The sequence below is a fragment of the Drosophila subpulchrella genome, chromosome 3L, assembly GCF_014743375.2.
Source record: "Drosophila subpulchrella strain 33 F10 #4 breed RU33 chromosome 3L, RU_Dsub_v1.1 Primary Assembly, whole genome shotgun sequence".
NCBI classification, from domain to species: domain Eukaryota; kingdom Metazoa; phylum Arthropoda; class Insecta; order Diptera; family Drosophilidae; genus Drosophila; species Drosophila subpulchrella.
In genome coordinates, this window is record NC_050612.1 from 10,998,771 (window position 1) to 11,012,199 (window position 13,429).

The 13,429-nt window shown below is 48.5% G+C and overlaps 3 protein-coding genes across 3 annotated transcripts; 1 reads left to right on the forward strand and 2 right to left on the reverse strand.

The window, feature by feature from the left end:
- Positions 1-244: 244 nt before the first annotated feature.
- Positions 245-8,285, reverse strand: LOC119552906 (F-box/WD repeat-containing protein 7). The gene is made up of 7 exons (XM_037862832.1): positions 8,116-8,285; positions 2,604-5,750; positions 2,358-2,539; positions 2,071-2,296; positions 1,801-2,011; positions 1,486-1,657; positions 245-1,418 (listed from the first exon to the last, which is right to left on the reverse strand). The coding sequence occupies exons 2-7, from the start codon at positions 5,709-5,711 to the stop codon at positions 1,307-1,309; spliced, it is 4,011 nt and encodes a 1,336-aa protein (XP_037718760.1). The 5' UTR covers positions 5,712-5,750; positions 8,116-8,285; the 3' UTR covers positions 245-1,306.
- A 395-nt stretch (positions 8,286-8,680) lies between these two features.
- On the forward strand, positions 8,681-9,952 carry LOC119554486 (solute carrier family 66 member 3). Its single transcript, XM_037865415.1, has 4 exons — positions 8,681-8,877; positions 8,946-9,205; positions 9,507-9,627; positions 9,690-9,952. Exons 1-4 carry the CDS (start codon positions 8,724-8,726, stop codon positions 9,818-9,820), a joined length of 666 nt encoding a protein of 221 aa, XP_037721343.1. The 5' UTR covers positions 8,681-8,723; the 3' UTR covers positions 9,821-9,952.
- LOC119554485 (NF-X1-type zinc finger protein NFXL1) lies at positions 9,838-13,094 on the reverse strand. Its single transcript, XM_037865414.1, has 10 exons — positions 12,925-13,094; positions 12,225-12,844; positions 12,005-12,163; positions 11,833-11,949; positions 11,659-11,775; positions 11,472-11,603; positions 11,203-11,411; positions 10,967-11,147; positions 10,449-10,904; positions 9,838-10,389 (listed from the first exon to the last, which is right to left on the reverse strand). The coding sequence occupies exons 1-10, from the start codon at positions 13,037-13,039 to the stop codon at positions 9,964-9,966; spliced, it is 2,532 nt and encodes an 843-aa protein (XP_037721342.1). The 5' UTR covers positions 13,040-13,094; the 3' UTR covers positions 9,838-9,963.
- Positions 13,095-13,429: the final 335 nt, after the last annotated feature.

Genomic DNA, 13,429 nt, shown 5'->3' on the forward strand with positions numbered 1-13,429 from the left:
ATTACGCGCATACACTAAAAAAAATATGTATTTTATTGTAGAAGTAAGCATGCAATAAAACGGAATTGTTTCCGTCAACTGTTTCAAACAAACATTCAAGATACCCAAACCCAATGAACAATAATTACATAAGACATAGTTTTAATTATTTTTATTATTATTCCTGCGTTTATTCAGATTTATGCTTAAACCGATAAATTTTATTGAAATACATACGGTACCATTACACATACATATTTGTAGATTAATTTCAATTACTAATAAATCAGTCTATAATTAAAATATATGTTCGCTTAATGATTTCACGTGTGTGAGTGTTGTTGTGTTGCAGTGTTGAAGTTGCAGTTGTTTTATGTTTTCTGTTTTTTATTCTGTTACTTGCGGGGGTGAGCTGCTGCTCGATGAGTTCGGCAGATGACTCTTAAACACTATGTACGGCAATTGTGGCAGGTTCCTGGCAAATGAGGAATTTCGAATTTGGAATTGGAAGCCAATATCGCTAACGCTACTACATGACAAATAAATCAAATCAAATTCAAATTAATGGAGAAACAATCAGAACACGATAATAGATTGTAGTTAACTCCAGGTATACATTTAAACAAAACAAATTGGACGAAACGAAACCACAAATGTAAACATAATAGACGGCAAACTCAACTCAAGTGCTGGGCCAATATTAACATATCCAACTTATCCGAATTCCAGTTAAACAAATTACAATTTAATCAATATAAAGCTCTGTTTTCATAAACGTTCTCTCGGGTTCACACGACGCGGAACAACAAGGTATTTGCATCTGCAACTGCATAGATGTATCTGCGGTTTGTAATACGTAATCATAATATTAGAATTAATTCAATCGACTCTCGCCATATGGATAATCGTTATAAAAACTAAGAAGCGAAATTATTCTACGGTGGAAAACGAATTTTGGCTATGAAGCAACGTAAATTAAAGAAGGTATTATTAACAATACACACTCACAGCCACAGCCACACCCCGACCACCCGACCCTCCTCCTTCTCTTCATTTTTCCCTTGATTGTTTTGTGTGTTTAGTGTATATGGTGTGTATGGTGTGTGTGGTGTATGTGAGCAGCTGCATTTTGTTGGCAAGGCAATCAACATTACGTTGCGGACTTTCACATCCGCGGTATCCCTCTGTGTGTGTGTTTTTCTGTGCTTAGATGAGTTTGCAATGAAATCTCGCTTGAAGCTGTATACTAGCTGCCCCGTCCTTGGCCATTCGCCGCCTGGATCCAAACATACCGGCGAAGACCCGAACGGAAGTGCCCCACCGGCTCCTATGAGCACTTGACACATGCCCCCTCCACATCAAAGTCCAGGACCATGAGCTTTGTTTCCTCCGTTCCGTTGCGGGAGCCCACGGCACAAATGAGTTTTGTGTCGTTTGCCCTAAAAAAAAAAAAAACCATGATTAGTTTCATTGGTAATAAGCGGATTTGTACTGTCCAAGTCTTACCTAATCCGCCACACAACGCCGCCGGATCCACCAGAGTCCAGGGCCACAAGGTTACGTATAAAGTCGCCCGTCTTAACGTCCCACAATTTGACAGTACCATCGTCGGAACTGGTCACCACAAATCGGGAATTGAACTGCAGGCAGGTGACCGCAGACTGATGCTTGTTTGGACCTGGAAGGGATTAAAATAGTTTCAATTAGAAAATATTGAAAACATTCAGAATAAACTAAACGTAATAATGCGGTATTAGTAAAGTTCTTTAGTTTGGAATTAAGTGATCAGATTTATGTGGTTCTCCCATATTTTAAACTTACCCGATAGCGTTTGCAGACATTGTCCGGTTGTGATGTCCCACACCTTGACAGTGGAGTCGGCATTGCCCGAGACGAGAATGTTTTGGCGCAGTTCCATTCCGGAGGTCAAACTTTGATGACCCATCAGGGTGTGCTTGCAATTGCCCGTCTCCACGTCCCACACGCGGATGGAGGTGTCCAAAGAGCCCGAAACCACATGGAGGCCATCAAACTGTGAAGGGTTAAGAATAAATACAAATTCCCCAAAAGAAAATCTTTAATTAATCCTACCTGCAGAGAGTAGACGCGATTCGTGTGCCCCTGCAGAGTGTGCAAGCACTCCTGCCGCTCCGGATGCCAGATCTTGACCATGTAATCATAAGCTCCTGACACAATCAGCTTGCCATCGTACTGTACACATCGTACAGCGGCCAAATGACCGACCAGGACGTGCAGACAGGAGCCCTGTTCAATGTCCCATACCCTCAATGTGGCATCTCGCGAACCACTGACCACCCTGTTGAGAAAATCGTTGGCATTAGCATTGGTTACCATGTAGATATGTGGCTTTTACGTACTTGCTGCCATGGAGATGCATGCAGCGAACCGTGGATGTATGGCCCTGAAGCGTGTGGACACAAGCGCCACTGTCCATGTCCCAGACTTTGAGTGTGCGATCCGTGCTGCCCGAGATGATGATGTTTCCGGACATTTGGGAAGACCAAACGCCACCGGTGTGACCCACCAGAGTTCGCAGACACTGTAAATGCAAAGGAAATCAGAATGTTAGAAGGGTAGCTTCAGGTAAAGCTTGAACTACTCACCTTTCCATTCACCGCCGACCATACTTTGAGCGTATTGTCATCGGAACCAGACACAATGCGATTGCCGGAGAACTGCAGGCACGTGATCACATGATCGTCGTGCCCCTTCAGAACCTTAGGCTTGCGCACAGGTCGCGACCGCCAGTTCATCTCGATGATGTGCTGTCGCATGTAGGCGGCCTTCCAAGGCGAAGCAATCGGGGGCATGTTTCCATCGCGACCTCGTTTCGGGCGATCGCTGCGCGGCTCGGCAAGGATCTGGGCCTTGCGGCACTTCTCCTTCCACAACAGGTTGTCGTCGCACAGGAAACGCCAGCTACGGCAGGTCTGGGCGGCCCTCAGCAAGTCCTTTGGCTCCAAGTAGGAGAGCACAAAGAGGGCCAACTCCCTGGGCAGCAGGGAGATGAAGTCGCGCTGGAACTGCGGCTCAATCACCTTCATCATGTGACGCACCTGCGAAGGATCGCAGTGGTCGATAAGACGGTCCAGGGCCAGCAGTCGCTCGACATGCGACCATCGTTGGAACTGGCCCAACCAGTGCTGAAGCTCTGGCGGCGGATTGTCACGAGTCGGAACCGAACGCGGCGTGCGTCGACCCAAAGCCGATCCCGGCGAGGCGGTGGCCAGGTGCAATGAGGGGGTCAATGACAGCACTGCTGTGGGTCCCGAATGTTGCGAGGAGCGCGGCGTAGATGCGAAGTCGTAGGCAATCCGTTTTCGGCAATTGTCACTGACGCCCGAACCCGTTCCGCCCACTCCACCGCTGGACGAGATGGTCAGCGAGTAGTCACCGCCATCCAGCAGGCGTCCCTCGTTGTATTTCCGCTTGCGCTGCTGTGAAATTAGCGAGCTGGGATTGGTCAGCGAGCACTCGGAGAAGCCGACGGCAGAAGAGGCAGTGGAAAGTGACAGGGAGATGGGCTCATCGGGGTCCATAACGTCCAGGTCAAAGGTCTCGCTGAGACTGGCATTGCTACCGCCGTAGCTGCTACCATTACCGTTCTGGCACGTGCAGATCTCCTCCAAGTCGGAGCAGTTGTTCTCCTCATCGCAGTTGCCCCACGGCTCCTCGGCACTAAAGTCTCCGGGCTCCACCAGGCCGCCGTCTCCACCGGCAGCTCCCTCTTCCACCACCACTTCCAGGTGAACAACATCGCTGGAACCGTTTCGTCGTTGCCGAACTGATGCAGCCGGCTGGGCACCGGCTACTCCTGCTCCACTCGCTGCTGAAAGATTGCTGCGTGCCAGGAAACGCTCTTGGGTTTGGGCGCTGGCATTGACCTGACGAGCTGCTTTTGTCGTTGATGCTGTGGCATACTGGCAACGATTTGAGTTGGACGCTCCAGCTCCGGATGAGGTGGAAGCCGATGTCGAAGCCTGAGAGTCACCCAAGCAAGCGGTTCCGGCAGAACAATCCGCTGTTGGATTGATGGCGGTGGTGCGACTGCAACCACCTTCCTGAGAGGTCTGCGATCCCACCGAGCTGTAGGACACCGATGCACTTGCATTCTCCTCCTGATCCTGTTGGCAGCTGCCACTGGATGTGGACGATCCGGATACGGATGGAGCCAGACCTGGGTAATCATTCGAATTGGTGTTGGTGTACACATCCGTTCGGGCTGCTCCGGTACAGCTGGTCGCTGACTCTGTGGATTTTGACGTGGAACTGGAACTGTTCCGATGCTGGCTGCAACTGGAGGCGCCCAACGTGGAGCCCAGATTTAGTTTGGCAGTGGACTTGCTTAGCCGGCTGTTGGTGTACTTGCGACTGCTCGTGGGAGTCGTGGACAGATCCTTGTTGTAGGTGTACTTGCTGTCCGAGGAGACGGTGCGCCCATTGCTGCTGCTGGGCCAGTCGTCACTGTTGGCCGTGCCCGATCCATTGGCCACCCTGTTGCCCCCCGCCACGGACTTGATCAGACTTAGATTCAGTTTGTTCTGGCTCATCATGGAGCTGGTGCGCAGGATGATGCCGCCCGTCAGGCGTTGCTCCGTCTCGAAGTCACGGCGCTCGATCAGATCCATGGACTCAATGTCTGCCTTGGACAAGGCCGAACTGGAGTTTGAGCTGGAGCTGGATGTGGAGGCCTCCTCGGGAGCGGCGGCGTTGGCAGAGGCTGCTGGCGAGGGATTCGAAACGGCGTTGGCCGTCAGGCTCATCTGCTTCAGGCGCACGGACATGAGACGGTCGTGCAAGGAGGAGCAAGTGGCCGCATCGTCGCCCTCAGAAGGATTGTCGTCCAGGCCGACACTGACCGGTTCAGACTTGAAGCTTCTTCCTAGTGCCAGGTTCTCCGCCTGCTCTTCTTCGCCCAGCAAGAACTCGTCGCTCAATCTCTTCGGCTTGCCTGTGAGCTCCGACTGCGGTCCGGTTGTGACCACTTGGCCGGGGTGCGGCTGGGCCTCCTCCACGACGGGCGTTTCCAGGAAGATCTTGGATCCATCTGCCGCCATGATTGTGCCATCGGCCAGAGCCAATTGTGATGTGTTCGGGCAGTCGATTGCGGCCACTACAATATCCCCTACGTCCTCGTCATCGTCCTCAATCAGTTCCTCCTCAAACTCGTCCTCGGGCTCGGGCTCCTCATCATCGTCAATGTCGTTTATAAGGCATACAACCGGAGGATCCTCATTGTCCTCGTTAAAGAAGCCCTGACGACTGTGCTCCGAGGAGGCGGTGTGGCCCAGGCCAGGATGGCCACCATTCAAGGTGTCCGTGGAGGAGCTGTCGTCGACGGCAACCACGCCCACCGTGGACGCCGCCCCCGCACTGGTGGGCAGTGAGTTGGAAGAGCTAATCTCAAAGGTGCTGGACTCGTCGTCCAGAACTACGGCGAAACCATGTTGTGAGTTTGACGACACACACACGTCCTCCACATCGTCCCGCAGCGTTGACATAGATACAAAGGCTTCTCCGCCGTCTCCCGGTGATCCTGCTGATCCTACTTCTCCTAATGCCGCTTCTAATCCCTCTGATGCTCCTGCTTTCCGGCTGGTGGAGGCTTGACTCTTGGCCCACGTGGAGGTGGAGCTGGTGACTGCTAACTGAGTACGCTCCCCTGCACTGGCCACGGATTCACTGCTAGCAGCTGGGCATCCTCTTTCCATAATACTTTTCAGGCATTCAAAAGTGGGCAGCACGCTCTCCTGGAATTATTAACGGTTTGAAATTGATAAATGGGAAGTTAAGAGCACGATATCTGTAGGGAAATTAAATACTTTTTCATTAAGTGTTTGGAAGTTTCGAGCAAAGGATGCGTGGAAATATAAAAGATGTTCTATAAATTTGAAATTAGGGAAGGAAGCTCTAACTTGAGAAACCAAGGGTGTTACAAATTTTTCACCGCTTACAACAAATCCGATCCTTTTTTGCCCTGAGAATCGAAGATGATCCGAAATTCCCACGCAACAAGCGCAAACTGATGGTTGCAAAAAAAAAATCCAAAGCAATGAAAAGCAGTGGGAAAAATTTGTTGTAACGTCGCTGCCTCTGCCGGCGTCGCTGGAACTCGAAAAAGGAAATCACAAAAGTGCATCGGATCGGCGGAAGAGGCTAAAACGGCGCGAAGTAGAATGGGAAAAAGAAGACGAAACGGGTATTACAACAACAGCGAAGAGAGACAGCAGGCAGCAAAAAGGTATTGCGGAGAGGAGAGAAGAACAGAGATGACGAGAGCGAGAAGTAACGGACGTAAGAAGAAGAAGCACCAAAGATACACAGCAGCCGCACCACCAACAACAAAAACAACAACATCACGTACACCTTGCAATTCAAGCCGCTATCTTTTCCCTCCGCTTTTGACTGGCTTTCGGAGATGATCAACGCGGGGAGCAGTCACTGTTTACCGGGACAATGAGTCACTGAACTCAGGCTAGGGAACATCTTTTGGCCTTTTAATAAAGTTACTGGGATCATTTGGAAGATTTAAAATTAATGACTGAAATACTTACATTTATAGAACAATTTTAATAGCTGAAGTGAAAAACTCTAGTTCAATAAATATTTATAAATTATATTCATGGACTTTTTTGACAGTGCTCTGTTGCTTATCGTTGCATTTAGTCACGAAATGTAAAGTGCTGACTAGTTGTAGAATCTATGCAAGCCCAAGCAAAGATTACTACTGCCTCCAGGTTGAGTCACAGAAGTTTAGGGCTTTAAAAAATACATGTCACATCAATGTCAAGTATAATCAGAAAAAACGTGATTTTGAATTAAAGTTCGAAATAAAGTACCAACATTGAGGTTAGTCACATTTTAAAATAAATAACTCCAACTAACAGTTTTTTCCCGGAAAAAGCGAAAACACATATCAATACATTTTATATCATGAATCAGCGATCGGTGACATTCAAGAAAATAAATTTTGTTCTCTTCTCTGATCCTTGTTCCCAGTCACAGTGACTGGAAAATCGAAGCTGCGCATCTCTGATGCTTGACAGCAGCTTGACTGGCCATCACATCCTACCAGCAGACACACACACACACAGACGCTCCCGATCCCGAGAGAGTAGAAAAAGGGATCGCTGCAGGCAGAGATTGGAAGATTCGGAGGAGGAGGACGACGACGAAAGGAGGAGGAGGAGCCGCAGAGATCAGCCATTGCAGCGCAGCATCCGCAGAACAAAAGGGGCGAGATCACAAAGGAATTTTCAGCGCTCCTGCTGTTGCATCACTGGCCAAGCAGATCAGATGTGCAGGCATTTCTCCCGAACATTTTCTTTCATTCTCATTCTCTTCCCACCCTCCTGTCCCCCTCCCCTTGCCCCTGGCCTTTGGCTGTTGACCTCCCGAAAAAATACGTTTTTTTAGGGTCGCTCTAGGGCTCTCCGCTTTCACACCGCATTTTGATACGCATTTTACCTGTGCCACAGGACAACAGAATATCGGGGATGCGCGCTCGAGAACATTTTCTCTCTGTGGATTTTAACCACGGGTGTGGAGTCGTCATAATCGTTGCATACACACGCTCACATTCACACGCTGCCAAATGGGCAGAGAGACGGAGACCTGTGGTCCCCAGTCCCAGTAGTCGCAGTCCCCCAAAAATAGATTACTTTCGTTGCAAATTCAGAGCAGCAATGCGCGTTCCTTGAGGATTTTGAGCTTCCCCACATCCGCTGGCTTCCCTAACCCCACTTTTCTGCACCTGCAAATGCAGCGGATGGAATACGGAGGGATAGCCATAGCCCCATAATTCGTGGAGCAAACAACAAAAGAAAAATGTGGACATTGTTGTACACACAGGCAGAGCCACACACACATGCTCACTCACTCGCTCGCAGCAAAAGTTTAAATGCGCGTGGTCCCGTGCAAATTGTTTATAAACTTTTGGGTAGCTGTAATTTGGATGAGCCCAAAACACACACACCCCGCTGTTGTGGCTACAATTGTTGTTTTTTCAACTATTTAAGTGCACATTTACGCGTGTAAAAGTTTTTGCGTTTGGGCCCACTCTCACGCACACTGGCGCAGCCCACACACACACGCGCAATCGAATTTTTCACATACGTTTTAAGGACGTTGCTCCTCGGAGAATTGCGAACTTTTTGCTTTTTTCAGACGACTCTCACTCTGTCTATCTGGTTTTCTGATCTTTAGATACAAGAATATGCATGTAATTTGCGGATTTGGACAGATTTTGGACCCGAAAAAAAAACTGTGCGGATCCAGTGTGACCGCCGCTCGAGGATTCAAAGATACCATGGGAATTTCGACTCCAAGCTAGAGATGTGCGTGTCTGCGCGTGACACGACGCCAATATTGTAAGTTAGTTTTAAAAAATTTCCAAAATATTAGGATTTTTGGGGTCTTTCTGTTTGTTAATATTTCAAGATATGTATATAATTTTTTATAAACCAAACCTAAATGTTGTTACACTGTTATTTTCATTTGTATACGTTTTATGCTTGAAAATTTATTTATTAATATTTTGAAGAAGCCAGGATCAAAGACCATATTATAGAAGTTAATGAAATAGGTATAAACTTGTTTGTTTTTTAATAATAACTATCGAAATTTAATAGGAACGGAGGGGAATGTGGTTACACTAGCATTTCCGTCCACACAATGTTTAGGTCACACTCAGAAATTGCAAATTTCGAATTTCGACGGTCGCAATGAGTGGAGCTCTCGGAGACGTGGTGTCCGAATATCTGGAGCGGGGGTTGGTGCTCGTGATAGCGGACCTGCTGAGCCTGATCACGGTCTCCTCCTGCCTGGTCATCAAGGTGCCGCAGATCAACACGATCCGGGCGAACGAGTCCTCGAAAGGTGAGCACCGCCCACACAAAAGCCTCACAACCACCCTCCCACTCATGATGTCCATGATTCCGGACCAGGCATTAGCGTTTTGGGACTGTGCCTGGAGCTGTTCAGCTATACGGTGATGCTGTCCTACAACTACACCAGTGGCTACGATTTCCTCTCGTACATGGAGTATCCTGTCCTGCTGCTGCAGGAGTACGCCCTGATTTACTACGCCTTCAAGTACCAGGATCTGCTGGGCAAGAGGACTCAGCTGGTGGCCGTGCTATATAGCATAGTGGCCACTCTCATCTACCTGAAGCTCTTCCCCGTTATCATCCTTACGTTCCTGGTGGTGAGTAAGCATAGCTATCACCTGGCTACTGATTAGGTGGGAATGCTTGCCCAGATAACGACTTCGCGGAAATTCAAAACCCGTTCCGCACTCACTTTTTTAATTAACTAATTATGCTATATAGCAAACGAGTTTGCTTTGATTTGTTTTAGTTTGGAGGGAGGCGCTCTTAACTGGGCAGCATCTCTTCCCAAGGTCACCGGTGTTTGTTGTATAATATTTGAGCAGCTATTAATACCTTTTGTGCTCGGGCAATTAATATATATTGCAGAATTTATTTAAATATTTGTTCTTTCTTTAGCCATTCTGCACGCCCATCGGAGCCACGAGCAAGGTGCTCCAGCTGCTGGCCATCCTAAGGACCAAAGATGCCAGTTCCGTCAGTAGAACCACATGGGCGCTCTCCGCCTTCACAAACATGAGTGAGATCACAGCTTGCATTCCCCCGCTTGAGGTCATCAATTAACGTGTTTATCGCTTACAGCTCGAATATACACGGTATTCTTCCAATCCCACGACTGGATGTTGCTGTCCAACTTCCTGATTTCGACGTTCCTTAGCGCCTCCGTCTTCGCCGCCGCTTGTTTCTACAAGAAGAAGGCCAAGGCGGAGTAACTGGTCACCCTGATTAGAAGAGCTCAACATAGACAAACACTGCGCTGCCTGGAAGTGCTTATCAGTCATTGTTTTAATTCGATTTGCTTATCTGTTTAAAATGATATTAGAACTACTCGTTTGAATAGGTTATTTTCACTCGTTTAACTGTCCGCGTAGAAAGCCACTGCAATTGCTCCCACCACTGTGAGAATAGACACAAGATAGATGGCCCAGCGCTGCCAGTCGATCTTGGTTTTGGCCGGACCCACATCCACAGTTTTGCGCTCCTTGTGCTTGCGCTTGCCGAACTTCGCCTCGAACTTTTCGAGCTCCAGGCGGTTTCGCTCCTCCTCGTTGCGACGCTTCTGCTCCAGCTGCTGTAGCTCCGCCGCCTGGGCGCGGGATTGCTCAGCCTTGCAGATGGAGTCGCATTCCAAAGATGTTTGACCAGCACGGTGTTTGTCGCAGGCAATCTCCTGCTTGAGTCGCTTGCAGGCGCAGAAGATGCGAACCTTCTTGCGGCACAAATCGGGATTTGGACACTTGCCCGAGTGGCAAATAGCTGTGCAGCGATGTCCGCAGGGATACTAGAAGAATAAAGGAAATTTATTCCCTTTATATCCTGTATTTACTAAGATATACCCACATTCTTCAAGCACCGGTTGAGGCAGCTGCGTAGCTTCTCCCTACGCTCGATAATCTCCTGGACAGTGCCCGACTCATCGAAATACTCACTGCACTTGTACACCAACTGATTGAGACCACAGTGGCACTTGCTCTTAATCACAAAGTTGCAGGGCGCACAGGGCGGCGGATGACAGCCCTTGGGACAGGTGTGAACACATCCGGTGGGTCGGGGAACAGAGCAACCCTCCTCGCAGTTGGCGCAACCAGCTTGCTGAGCCATGTCCTGTGGCAGCGCCACCGAATGGCAAACCAAGGAACACTTGTGATTGCCGCACTTAAGCTGACGCGCACACTTTCGCTGGCAGGAGCTGGGCTTGGAGTTCCAGCAGGGCCAAGTGGCCACCTCATGACCCCCGATGCAGGTGACTACGACTCCTTCTTCGCACCGGGGATGGGGTAGAGCCTTATACTCATACTGTAAAAGGAATTAGAAAGGGTTAAAACTCGATATGAAATTAGTAAGCATTTTAAATGTACCTTTTTAGCCTGTGGCTTAGCCTCTTTGGGTTTGTTAACTCTAACTGCCTCATGGCAGCGAGCCTTACAGATGTGTCCGCATTTGCTGGCGTCATTGGGAAGCCCACACACTTGGCCACAAGGAGGACACTCGCCCTTGTGGCAGCGATGTTTAATGGCGTGGTGGCATTTGGCAGTTATGCTATGAGGAGAGGATTAAATAGTTGGCCAGCATATACTTGAAAAGTAACACCAACCGGCAGAGTTCCAAGCAGACAATGCGGGCACTCCTCTCTCTTCCACAAGGAACACTTCTTTTAGTCTTTCCACAGCGGCAGTTTATTTGGGACTCCAGTTTGCAGGGATAGCAGGGTCCGTTGTGGCACACGGACTGGCATTTGTGCTTGTTGCAGCTCAGCTGCTTGCCACAAATCTTCTCGCATGGTGGACACTGATCTCCACAGCACTGAAAAAGGATTAGGATAAGTGAACTATCTAGTATAAAATGCCTTGAAGGATTTCTCACCTTTCTATTGCAGGCATGTTTTCCACAATCACGTATTTGCTTGCATTTAGTCTCGCATGTGAACTCCTTGGAGCAAGGGAGCTCCTTTTCATGCAGACCACAGCGGCATTTCTTTTTAGTTCTCACGGGGCACTAAAAAATAAATTTTCTTTGGAGAACTGGAATATTTTCTTGGAAAACATCTTACGGAAATGCAGGGTCCACGATGACAGCGCTGAGTGCAAGTATGCTGGCCACAGGACAACAGCTTCTGGCAAGTATCGCCACACGTTTCCTCCGCCTCATTACAGGGTCTTACTTGAGTCTGCAGAATTAAGTATAAATAAATTAATATATCCTTATGCTTCAGGGATAGACATACATTCTTTCCACATGGACAACTCCTAACTTGCAAGGGACACTCTCCATCTCCACAGGGACCGGCATGGCAGACCTTTTCACAAATATGCAAACCACAAGCGAAGGGAGCTCCACATACCTGCAAGAATTTAAGGGCTTAACATATTTTAGCTGACCCAATAGCTAATCCTTACGTTCTGACACTTCCATTTGCGATCGGAGCAGCTGACCATCTTGGATTCCCGCTGGCACTCGCAAGGCTGCAGGCTTTTGCTAGTGCAGGGAGGGCACTGTCCTGGTCGATGGCACACTTGATTGCACTTGTGCTTGCCACAGGCCAAGAGATCCTTGCACTGTAAGGTAGATACATTAGTAAGATAGCAGGAAAGTTCTCCAGAAAATCCTTAATCCTACCGGTTGCTGACACCTCCACTGCTTGTCAATGCATCTCATGGACCTGGGACTGGATTTGCCGCACAAGCAGGAGACCTGTGCCTGCTGGGCACATGGGGGACATGGCCCCGGATGACATAGCAGCTTGCAATCGTGTCCACACTTCGGTTGTAAAAGCTTTCCGCAGATCTCACCGCAGGAATGGGGCACCAGAAAGGGCTGGTTCTCAGGATTCACCTCCTTGCCGCAGAAGCAGTTGTACTGCGTGGGCTTCTCCGCCGGCTGGTAGTCCCTGCGGCACTGGGGACAGCACCAGTGCAGAGATTTCTGGCGCTTGGGCGGCACAAACTCGCCCAGGTGATTATAGTACCCCTGGCTGGCCTGGCCGTTCTGCTGCTCCGCCGCCTTCACCTTCATCTGCATCATGCTGTCGTTGGCCCACCGCTGGATGCAGTTCAGGTGGAAGAAGCAGTAGCAGCTCTCGCAGGACCAAATGGCCTCCACCCGGCGGATGCTTCCGATGCAGATGAGGCAAGTGGCTGCTCCCGAGTGGAGGGTGTTCTCCAGGAACGTGCTGGTGCGGGCCGCATCCTTGGCGGTCCCTGCGCTCTCCGTGGGTCTGTAGTTCTTGTACAGGAGTTCTATATAATGTGCGAAAGATAAAGCCGAAATAGTTGGAAGCTTTTGAATGACACGTCACGAGAAGAGGCAGTTGATTTACCCAAAATATGCTGTTCATCCAGTTCGCCTTCATCTTCGGAGCTGGAGGCGTAGTTGTCCACCAGTTTTTGGGCAGCCGCTAAATTTTTGGCCTGCGCTTTGTTGAACTTTTCCATTTTTTTTACCGGCGTTTTTGTCTATCAACTGGGAATAAATTCTTGGGGGTAGAACCAGGGATGCAGGTCAAAGTGATAACAGCAATTAAGGGAACTAGTTCCGGGAGGAACTTTATGCTTGTGTGAACTTTAAAGTTCATTTTCAATTGGAAACTATTCAATATGTGATGTCAAATTTCTATTATCAATTTCCATAAAAAATTATACAAATTAAATTTGTATACCATAACCACCAAATTTCCATATAATCTTATATAAATTAATTTTAAATCGATCCGAAATCCTTAGTTGCTAGCGCTCTTATTCCAAGTTAGCTCATAGTTTTACACTGTATGTTAGCTTTATATAAATAAATAAATTTTAAATAGTTTTGCAGCTGTCACATTCTAG